Source organism: Mustelus asterias, chromosome 7 (genome assembly GCF_964213995.1).
Source record: "Mustelus asterias chromosome 7, sMusAst1.hap1.1, whole genome shotgun sequence".
Taxonomy (NCBI): domain Eukaryota; kingdom Metazoa; phylum Chordata; class Chondrichthyes; order Carcharhiniformes; family Triakidae; genus Mustelus; species Mustelus asterias.
This window is the reverse complement of record NC_135807.1, coordinates 80,683,889-80,696,182: the sequence shown is the minus strand read 5'-3', so window position 1 is coordinate 80,696,182 and position 12,294 is coordinate 80,683,889. Positions and strand designations below refer to the sequence as shown.

General features: G+C 42.7%; 1 protein-coding gene across 1 annotated transcript in view; it reads left to right on the top strand.

Annotated features, from left to right (window-relative positions):
- jph1b (junctophilin 1b) overlaps positions 1–12,294 on the top strand; it is a 130,891-nt gene that overhangs the window by 59,891 nt on the left and 58,706 nt on the right. The window contains exon 3 of the mRNA XM_078216329.1: positions 11,416–11,534. Within this exon, the coding sequence (XP_078072455.1) occupies positions 11,416–11,534 (119 nt within the window). The remainder of the gene's footprint in view (positions 1–11,415; positions 11,535–12,294) is intronic.

Here is a 12,294-nt window from a genome sequence, read left to right as displayed (position 1 = left end):
ACATATTGCCAATTTGAGTAAATCCCTACCAATATGCTGCACATGATTTAAAATAAGTTAGCAATTTATTTCAAATAATCATACAGCATTGATATTTATGCAGTATTATTTACTGCCATTACACATAACTGACCAATGTTTTAAATTACTTTTTAAACCCAAAATTAAAGCTAGTAAATAATAAGAATGTGGATAGCAATTTTACCCTTATAGGAACTGTTGCACCTTTGACAACACTTCATAACCTGCAAGAAACAAAATTAAATTTCATTAGGTCCTATAGGTGAAATGGATTGGCCATGCTGAATTGCCAATTAGCGTTTTAAGATGTGTATGTTAGATGGGTTAGCCATAGTAAATGTGTGGGGTACAGGGATAGGGTAGGGGGAGAGGGCCTGGTCAGAGAGTCTGTTAGAGTCGATGTAGACCCAATGGGCCAAGTGGCCTCATTCTGCACTGTAGGGATTCTATTCTAAATACAGGTACTGCACTCAGATCGTGCAGATGATGTACAGGGGGACAGATTTATGGGGTAATCCTGTGGCGGGTGATTCGCGGAGTTCGCTCCCCACTCGCGTCTCCCAACGCCGGATTTCCAGTGGCACCAGATCCGTGCTGGAAATCAGCAGCGAGGCGCAAAGACCATTTAAATGGTCATTTCAATATCATTTAAATATCTTTGGCGGGCCTGGAACTGAAGCCTCTGACTGAAGTCAGCAATCGGGAGGCTGGCAGTGCGGGGGCCACCGCGCATGCGCCAACCTCGGCACTGACGGATCAGTGCATACATGGTGGCCCGCTCAGCGCGCGGATTTCAGCCTCTCCAGCGGGAATAGGTGGTGGCCCCCTGAAATTTAATAATATTCACACTGGTGGCCTCTGCATTGCACAGAGTGTGGGAGATTCTTCTCTGAACTGCAACTGGAAACAAAACAGCGTGAAATACGACAGTTTTCATGCAAATTCGACACTTAGAATTTTTTTGGGACTATTCCAGCCTTAATGTCAGAATAGCGGTGATGCAAATGACACTATCTATTATTTTCACGAACGGTGCAGCAAGTTTCGGCAGAAACGTGGTTAAACTCAACAAAAGTTGTTACCCGAGTCGTGCTTCTCCACTGTTCACCTCGTGAAAATGGCATCTTATTGTTGTGTCATCACTAAAATACATTTAATGGCATGATGTTTCATTTACACGGTATGTGCAAACTAAACTCGCCTGAGAGATTATGGGCTAGAATTACAGACATAAGTTCCCTTTTAATGATGTGATGAATGTTGGTAACTGTCAGTTGAGCTCCGTGGATCTGAAAATTACCTGTTATTAAGTGTGGAGTCTCATTCCCTCAGGTTGTGAATTTTAGGAGATTTTAAATGTTTTCTGCCCTTTTTTTCATTTTCTTCATTCAAGCGGTGTACAAATTAAAATGCTATGCTTCAGTTAGAATTTGGACCAGATTTTTTTTTAAAAACAGTTATCCCTTCTGTTGTTCACGTAGTTCCATGAATGATAATCATCAGTTTCAGCCGATCAGCAATTCGGGAATAATAATTTAACTTGTGGAGACGATGGTTGTTTAAGTATACAGCTGGCTGTTTTAATAGTTGGCTGGCAATGTTAGTTACTCTTTCTTTGATCTCAATGTTGTCAGTCCCATCAGTCACTATCCGATTCAAGCTGGCCTTTAGCATCACAAGATCTTGCCATTGTGTGTTCTGTCCTGCCAACTCCTATGTTGACTGCCTGATGTCATCATTCCATTTGAGATCATTTTGCTCAGTTCCATCATCTTATCTGTTGGCTTTTTTCCCAGATATGGCCCACTTCAGCAACTGCTGGCTGCCCTGATCCTCTCAGCAATTGTTTAAGGCCAGCTTGCAGCATCCACAGTATTTTGCTTTTATTTATTATGTTGTTTAAGGCCTGCTTGTTGAAATATTGTCACACTGCAGTTTGTGTTACCACAGATAAAAGCCTGGGAACTTTGCTATCAATATTATATGTCTGCATTGCACATCAAATTTTACAGCTATATCAACACTAACCTTGGGTGGAATTCTCCGGCCGCCTTGGTCTAAAAGCTGGAAATTCCCGTCCGACTGTCAATGGGATTTCGCATTGTCCGCAACCCACCCGCTAAAATTCCAGTGGCGGGCGGGATGGGAGAATTCTGGCCCTTAAGTTTAAATGCTTATACTCCACCATTGCATTTATGTTTAAAATTCTCAACTTTATATTCAAACCCCTCCATGGGCTAACCTCTCCTTCAGCAGGATTTTGCTCAAATGCTACAGAACCCCATCATGGAAAAATTAGATCAGGGAACAGTTGTGATTTTCCCCAAGTTGGCCAATTAATGGACAGAAGAGCAGCTCTCCATCTAGTTAAGGGTGACAGGGGGCTATCGAAGCTGGAGGGCCAGCAGAAGGTTCCGATGAACCAGAAGGATGCCTTCTCAGGTAAGGTATGCTCTCCAACTTTTCAAACCTCAGATTAAAAATTGGCCGCAGGATCCAGGCCACCACTGTGAGGGAAGAGGCTGGCCTGCTGCTGCAGTTGTGGCTAGGCAGGCAGGGAGGGATGCAAAGCCTGCCTGGAGCACTGATCTCCTGGCCTGCACCCTGAGACCACCACCAGGCAGCTACACTGTTCTCCAATGCCTTCGAAAACCTGGAGGCTGGCTGTAGAATTTCGACAATAGGCCTTTAACTAGCTGAATTGGCTACCCATGATTTGACTGTGGGTATCCCTGCCGCTTCCCGCATTCTCCCTCCAGGAAAATAACCCGAAGGTGATATGGAGTGGGAATCTGGCCACTCCAGGTGGCATAAAATCTGGCCACTCCAGGTGGCACTGCCCCTTCGTCCCGCCATTAGCTGCTGGTCCTCCAGCCATGTAGGTCTCGAGCTCTGAAATGCCCTCCCTGAAGCGGTTTACCTCTTGTCTCCTTTTAAAACCTAAATCTTTGACCAAGCTTTGCCATGGTGTGAATTTTTGTCTGATTATGCCCCTCTGAGAGCTTTAGAATGCTTCTGTATATTAAAGGCACTTCATAAATCCAAGTTGTTGCAACTTCATTGAAGGGCAAGAAAATTTGATGCAATTGCAGTAAGTATTTAAACAATAATGCACAGGATAATTCCCAGACTGCAGTATCCTGCAACATGAAGTTGTCATGCTGCTGTAGTGCTGGAGTTTGCAGGGGAGACCGTAACACAAAGTGAGCTGCGACCTGCCCATAGGCTCCAAGGTGGCTCCACGTCCAAGTCATAATATACCTCCTTCGCTATCTTTGTGAACATCTCAGCTAGAGTACTAGATGTCCTTTTTTTATACAGACTATTAAGGGAACTGTTAGCTGAAGTCTGCAGCCATTGTTCCAGTTCTGTGTTCAGAATACATTTATCAGCTGCCTATGCTTCATGTGGTTTGTAATAAATCTTTCTGTGAAGTCATATCATTTTCAGTTTCTGCCAGATACTTCATTCTTCACCCTAACATGTTTATTGTCACATAAAAGTGGTGATGCACGGGCTTTCGAGGGGAGGAGCTTAAACTGCACTATGCCTACATGTTGAGGAAGGATGTTAACATGAAATAGTAACCTCTCGATTCTCTTAGATATTGACGGATTTACTGTTTACTTGTTGGCAGAATCACGCAGGTATACAATATTGCCAGCTTATTTCCTATTGATCGTAGGTCTGAAGTAATTGAGTTATTTCCAGAAATTGAACGTTTTTAGATATATTTCACTGTGTTCCTATGTGTGTACACATTTTCTGATTTACTATTTCAGTAGGAGAGATAACATGAGATAAATGCAGCTCAAACATAGCAGCCTTTGCAGAGGCAGGTAATCTCAATCATTTAGTTGTAAAACTTACATTTCTCAAAAACAAATAAAATGGGCAAATTCGGAAAATGACTTCCATTAAGGGTATTGGCATGCTCTTTTTACACCTCCTCTTACCTATTTAGTTTAAGTTTGATTTTACTTTGGGTGGAATTCTCCCAAGTCCCCGCCGGCGGGTTTGATGGCAGGCATGGGGGGAAGAATATGGCAAGAGGCCAGGAAATCATTGTCACGCCATTATGAATTTACAGTGAGGTCTTCTGCTGGTGCCTGCCGTGGAGGGCCGGAAAACCCAGCAGAGGCCAGCGTGAACCTCATTTACATCCCCCTCCCCACCCCCAATGTCAAATTCTCCACAATGCTGATGGGAAAATATGCTGGAGTGAAACACTTTTGGAATGGCGTTTGGGACTCACTTGAACAATGCCTGGATCTGCCTTAGAAATTCAGGATGGAGGCAGTCCTGGACCTTGGAGCATCATAGCAGTGGGTTGGGGATGCAGGTGGACCTTCCAGATTCAATGTTTGCGAATGTCCCTGAAAGGCCATTCCCCTCAACAGTATCCAAAACAGTATATCTGTTTTGCAGGGGAATAGTCAAAGGAGGTTCCTGCACTGCCTGCCGAGCTCTCTTGCTCTGCCTGTTGGTCACCCATTTCCTTTCTGCCTGTGGAACCTGAGCCTGCAGTGTGACCACCTCTCTATATGTGCTATCCATAATTCTCTTTGCCTTGCGGATGCTCCACAGTGTCCCAGATGCCACTCCAGCTCCGAAACACGGGCTTCCAGGACCTGCAGCTGGAAACACTTCCTGCACACATGCTGGCCCCGGGCACTGGAAATGTTCCTGGCCTCCCACATGGAGCATGAAGAGCAGACTACAGCTTGGAGCTCTCCTGTCATGTCTTACCTCTTTAACTTAAACTTTTGAAAGATGTTCTGCTTCAGATTATATCCAAATCTCTATTCAAATTATAAACCACAGAAAATTCTTTAGACTACCAGTGATAAAATGATTAAATACTAACCCGACCTTTCTACTTACAATCAGCTCTTTCCCTTGTGTCCTCTACTACTGCAGCAGGGCAAGACCACACCTTGCTTTTCCCTTGCTTGTCCTCCTCACAGTGCCTTTTTTTTTGGTTAGAGGAGGGGGAGGGAAACACTAATGTAGTGTCCTGGGCTTACCCGCTCCTTGACACCAGTTCTTCAACTTCCCACTGTACAGTGGAGGTGACTGTGCAGACTTCTCCCAGAATCCTCCTCAGTGAAGTCTCTGTGCCGCCTCCGCTGGATCTAATAGTGGGTCAGTGATGTTAGGTGCCTCTTCAATACGTCACCTGAACATGATGGCAGACTACGTACCATCCAGAGCTGCCCTGCCACTGAAACAGTGTGAAACACCTGGATACATAATTAATGAGGTTGGAACCAGAGGATTTGGAATGTTTACTGAGCCTCCACAGATGAAACACTCCACGAACCTGCCCCTGCCACAACACTTGGTCTCAAATTAGAACAATACTGCCTTTAGTTTCTTGATTTTCATGACCCTGATACCAAAATCACCTTGTTGTGAAAAGGATGGCATCTATATCTTTGCCACAATGATTGTAATGTTTATCAATCATGTGACTGAGAAGCATATTATAAGGAACTTCTTTGGAAAGTTCTTTCCTTATAACCTTGCAAACCAAAGCCCGGCAAATGGCAAGAAGTTTATCAAAGCCCCACACTAGTGAACTGCACAACTTATATTAGAACCATAGAATCCGTACAGTGCAGGAAGGGGCCATTTGACCCATTGATTCTGCACTGACTCTCTAAAAGAGTATCCCACCCAGGCCCTCCCCTCCAACCTATCCACGTAACCCCACATATTTACCATGGCTAATCCACCTAACCAACACATAGATCTTTGGACATGTTGGTTAAACATCAACAATATTCTTGCGTACAAATTGGGAGCAGAAGTAGGCCACTCAACCCCTCAAGTCTGCTCTGCCCTTCAATAAGATCGTGACTGATCTGATTGCAAGCTCCCACTACCCTTGATAACCTTTCACCTCCTTGTTAATCAAGAATCTGTCTACCTCTGCCTTAAAAAAACATTCAAAGACTCTGCTTCCACTGACTTTTGAGGAAGGGATTTCCAATGATTTACTACTCTCTAAGAGAAAAGATTTCTTCTCATCTCTGCCATAAATGGATGGCCCCTTATATTTAAGCAGTGGCCTCTAGTTCGAGGTTCTCCCACAAGAGGAAACATCCTCTCCACATCCACCCTGTCAAGACCACTCACGATCATAGAATAGAATCATAGAATCTTTACAATGCAGAAGGAGGCCATTCGGTCCATCGAGTCTGCACCGACAACAATCCCACCCAGGCCCTATTCCCGTAACCCCATGCATACCCTGCTAATCCCCCTGACACTATGGGGAAATTTATCATGGCCAATCCACCTAACCCGCACATTTTTGGACTGAGAGAGGAAACCGGAGCACCCGGAGGAAACCCATGCAGACACGGGGAGAATGTGCAAACTCCACACAGTCACCCAAGCTGGGAATTGAACCTGGGTCCCTGGCATGGTGAGGCAGCAGTGCTAACCACTGTGCCACTGTGACGCCCCAGCCACTGTGCCACCATGACGCTCCTATCTTGTGTGTTTCAATCAAGACACCTTTTACTCTTCTAAACTCTAGTGGACACAGGCCCGCCTGTCCAATCTTTCCGCATAAGTACAATACATCCACTGGTTTCCCCTCTATCCACAGCATATGTGAAGAACTCCAATAAATTGGTTAAACATGATTTCCTTTTCACAGAAACATGTTGACCCTGCCTGACTGCCTTGATTTTTTCTAAGCATCCTGTCAAAGCATCTTTAACAATAGCTTGCAACATTTCTCCTTGGGAGTCACTAAGCCTTGGTTCTTGCCAACCTGTGTTCTGGAAGCACACAGAAGTGAGGTATTTCCCAAGAGGAAACGAGCATGTGCTTCAAATTCTGTACTTGCATGGATTCCTAAGCAATGTGGTGATGAATTGATGCATGTGCCACATACTCAAGTGGGAAAGAAAGGTTGTTCCTATTGTTGCATCGCATTGTAACATTTTAAACATTAGGCAGATTGCATGCACTGCTTTTACTTCATATGCTATTTAATGAGTGTAGATGATGATGCACTGATCACTACCACAGTCCAACTTTTCATTTCCTAGCATTAGAATTTAAAATCTGTATAATTGGCAAACATAAAAACCATCTCCTTCAAACGCAGGCACTAAATTAACAAGCTTCACAAACATCTCAGGAACATCATCAACAAATATATAACAATTCCTTATGGCTGTTTCAGTGCTTTAGTGTGAAATGTAATTGATCAGGTTTCATGGTCTAACTGTAGCTAAATCACAAACCTAAGCACTTTTTCATCGTGCTAAATTCTGGGATGTAATGCAAACCTTATGGAGGCCAGTTAGCTCGGTTGGCTAGATGCCCAGCGTGTGGTTCAGATTAACATTAATAGCCAGAATGGGAATTTAGCTCATGCTCAGTTAGACTTGGGACCTGCCTTCCTGCCCTGCTCCTCAGAGTGGGAGGCAAACCACCACTGACAAAACTTGCCAAGAAAAAGAGGATGAAGCATCGGCAGACAATGAGCAAAGGACCTGCCTTTGGGTAGAGCACACATGAAGGAAGGAATGGGAACATTATTAAAATGGTTTTGGGAGACTTAAGGCCTGGATTTTCCAGTCAAATTCTGATTTTAAGTGGCTTAAAAAAGGTATGTAAAGATCAGTGAGGCAGGAAGCCCTTCCACTAAACCAGCTTTCTTCTATCTGGCCCAAGGTGGCTCTGTTGTATGTAAATGAAGGTGGGGATTTAGCTGCTTTCTCTGTGGGATTTCCTTACATGTGTATATCACATTCCCACTCCAGGAAATGCTTCACTCCAAAGTTTGTAGTGATGGGAACAGCATGCTGTCCTCAGAAGGCAAAAAGCCCAGAGATATTAGCCTTGGCTCAATGGTGGCTCTGCTGCCTTTACATCAGAAGGTCATGGTTTCAAGACCCACTTCAGCCAATTGAGCATGTAATCTTATCTGACACTTGCATAATGCTCTGAAGGATAGTTGCAATATCAGATGTGCCAATTTTCAGAAGAGATGTTCAACATCTGTTTTTATTCCAGTGGGTGCAAGAAATTCCTTGACACTAAATGCAGAGTAGGGAGAAGTTCTTCTGAAGTCCTGTCTAATACTTCACTCCAACTCCGATGAAGTAGATTATCAAGTTGTTCATATCATTGTTGTTTGTGGGACCTTTGTTGTGGGCGGTCAGTTTAGTACCATTGTATTTGTTGGTAGGGTTTGACTGAGGATGCTGTTGACACTACACATGTGGTGTAAGTGCAGGTTTGAGCTCTCACTAGGTGGACAGCTAATACTAGAAGCTCTCTGTGAGAAATACAACTTGCCATTAGATTTGTGAGTGTTAACATTTTCTTGAGCAGGGCATGCATGGACAGAGCAGAGCAGTGTGCAGCTATAGTTACAGTTACATTCCCCTCTGCAATAAATTGTGGATGGCACCTCTTCTTAATCTCCAGATAAAATCCCTGCAGCTGCTGTCCCAACCCTGAGAGCAATTCAATGGCCGTTAGTGTGGTGACCTTTAACCCAGAAGCAAAAGTAAGGAAAATTTGCAATTTCTTTAAAATCTCTGTGGAATTTTGTTGTTTTTAAAAATGTTTGCAAGAAGGGACTTTTAAGACTTGGATCAATTGTACCATTCATGGATGATAAGAAATATGGGCACATGTGACCTAATAACCCTTGACCTGGAAGGGAAGAAGTTAAGATACGACCAGACACTAAGGAGAGCTACAAGCAGAAGAGATGGTTGGCGATGGTCCAGATGCAGACATGATGAGAAAGCAAACAGAGACAGAAAGAGGAACTCGGCAAATTCTTGAGAAAAGAAAGTAAATCACTCTCAAGAACAGGTCAGTTTTCTGTTTGATAGAAAAGAAGATAACTCTTTGAGGTAATGTGTGAGCTGGTCATAAAGGGCTATAACTCAGAAAGCTGTGCAAATAGCTCAGAGATGTGAAAGAGATGGATGTTTCCCAGAAGTGACCAAACTGTTGTTGGTTGGTGAACTGAAGAGGAATTCTGGAAAGCTACACAATCAGGACTATCATGATCTGAGGGAAAGAGAGTTCATAGAGGTTCGTCTTGTTGATGAAAATTGTATCTGTTAAACTCAAGTGAAAGCTGTTTAGAAGAGGACTCTCTGACCCACCCTGCGGGAATAAAGAACTGCACATAGTGGAATTATATAGCCACATGATACCATACATGCTGAAGAGGAATGCTAGTAAGATGTATCTTTTTTGTATGTGAAATTTACCATTTTTATTTGAAATATCCTTCATCTGTTTTTATTGGTTCTCATTCATGTTAAATAGAATCTTGTTGGTAATTTCTTCATTTGGGTGTCATTTAGCGAATTTGGCTATTTTGGTTTATGGTCCTCCACAGGGATTATAACATTCGGCTTAGACATTGTAACAGGACTTACCCAGAACAACTTGCAAAGTTCCAGTAGCCTTGACGTTCTGGACATCCCTGGGCTGCTCTCTAGCAATGCCCAGAAGATGCCCCCTCTAGGGAGATCGATTGGTGGGGGGCGGTGGCTTTGTCTTTTTTTTGTTATCGGAGATTAGGGTGCCCTTTTTAAATAAAAAAAGCACCCTGATCTCAGGATTCCCACCATTGCCAGCTTTTTCTGGCCCTGCCAGTGTGATGGAGTGGGCCCCCGCCTCCACTTTATTTGCATCAGTTGCTGGATTATCTGGCAAAAAGATGCTGGCTGTGCAGCTGGTAAGTTGCATGTCGGTTTTCTTGCTTGAGTCAGCACTTGGTGCAAAACTGGTCAAATTCCATCCCAGGAGTGTGATGAATTGCTCACTACTTGGCTGGGTGAGTCTGGCTCCAAAAGCACTTGAGAAGCTTGACACCATCCAGGACAAAGCAGCCCACTTGATTGGCACATCATGCATAAACATTCAATGGCAGCAGTGTGTGCCATCTACAGGAAGCACTACAGCAACTCACCAAGTCTCCTGAGACAGCACCTTCCAAATCCACAACCACTACCATTTAGAAGGACAAGGGCAACAGAAACATGGGAACACCACCACCTAGAAGTTCCCCTTCAAGCCACACACCAACCTGACTTGGAAATATTTTGCTGTTCCTTCACTGTTGCTGAAACACCCTCCCTAACAATACTGTGGGTGTATGTACACCACATGGACTGCAGTGGATCGAGAAGGTGGCTCACTACTACCTACCACCTTCTTGAGGGCAATTAATGATGGGTAATAAATGCTGGTCTAGCTAGCAGTACCCACATCCCATGACTGAATTTTCAAAACATTATTCACGTTGTAGCTTTGTCCAAGGGCTTGTGATGGTTCTGAGACAAGTTAATGGTTCTTCACATTGTTCACCATTTTCTTCACACCTACAGCAGAATTTAGGAATTTGATGCGAATGCCATGCATGCCTAACACAATAGCAAAGTAATATAAGGTGCGGTCATGATGACCTGTCTATGCAGCACACTGCACCCTGCAACTGGATTTATGACCTGTTGGACAACAGATTTGTAACATCATGTCAATTTTAAAGCTGAGAGGATTTGATTACTTTTCTGCTAATCAGACATTTTAACAAGCATAGCAGGGTAAACACAGTCTAAGTGCTCGCCTTTGTATAATGGCTTCTGTTCATTAAGCAGCCAGTAGCAATGAGCTTGCAAAAAGAACTAATGAATCAATCTGACCAATGCTACAGGAATCGAGTGAATGTTAAAGACAATGTCGAAGGTAAACAGCAGAAATAGCTTCAGTGTAAATTAAATTTGTTTCTATTACACTTTCAAACAGGATGTGATTATCATATTTTCTTCATTATTTTGTTACTAAATGATATCAGGATATGCCCATTTTAAACAAATTCATCGTAGCGTAATCAAGGTCCCTTTTAGTTAAATGAAATATTCCAATTCCAGGTAAAAGAATAAATTAATTTCAAAAATGTCATACTATTACAATATTTCTGCAGTGATAATCATATAATGATGTTGTTGGCCTATTTACAAAACTGGCATCTATCTTTATTCAACAGTACTTGAGATATCCTGTAGTCATAAATATTCGAGAAGATACACATTTTAATACCAAATGTAATGTAGACGTTTTTTTTAGAATGCATATAGATGAAAATGATTCTCTCTTTAAACTGTAGAACCAGTGAGGAATATTTCCCCTCCCTTGCTGTGATTTTGGAAAATTCTATCGTTACTACATTGCTATTCGTGTTTCTTTTTGCTTACAGGATGCATGAGCATAGAGACGAGGAGAATCTTACAAAATTGCGTGATCCTATATTAAAGACTCGTCAAGCCCAAGAAGAGTGTAAGATAAAATAATGCTGGCAGTACATTGCTGAAGTTTACTTTTGTTTTTTTAATCCAGAACTGCACATGCAAGGGCCAAAGCTGATGCAGCAGATGGGGCAGCTCAAGCTGCACGCCAGGAATCAGACATTGCAAGGGGAGTTGCCAAGGAACTGTCACCAACCTTCTGCCAGCCAGGTAAACCTCCATGTCTAAACATCCAGGAACAGAACTCTGCAAAGGAATTTCAATCCATGCTTTTCAGAATTAGAAGTTTGTTACTTCGAACTTAAGAGACCTTTTTTTTGAAATGAATTTGATTTGATTTGTTATTGTCGCATGTATTAGCATACAGAGAAAAGTATTGTTTCTTGAACGCTATACAGACGGAGCATACCATTCATAGAGAAGGAAACAAGAGAGTGCAGAATGTAGTGTTAGTCATAGCTAGGGTGTAGAGAAAGATCAACTTAATGCAAGGTAAGTCCATTCAAAAGTTTGATGGCAGCAAGGAAGAAGCTGTTCTTGAGTCGATTGGTACGTGACCTCAGACTTTTGTATCTTTTTCCCGACGGAAGAAGGTGGAAGAGAGAATGTCCGGGGTGCTGCAATTGCTGCAATGCCACATATGTTGATAACTGCCTCTCCATGCATACAAATTATTGGACTGCACAATCTTGATTTGTTGCTTCATCCAGGGTGGAATTTGTTAAGTTAATCTCTCAAATCTAAATGTGTCATTTTTTAAAAAAAATTAAAAATACCTAACTTCAATTTTCAAAACCTTTTTGTACTTTCGGCATTCAACATCACAGCCATAAGTGACTGAGGTAAATCAGGGTAATTGCTGCATTAAAAGCAGAAAGTACAGGGCAGTATTCCAAGTTCACCCATAATGAATCATGTCAACAGTTCAAACAGTTTATAATTAAACATTTAAATTGGATAATAGCCTTTA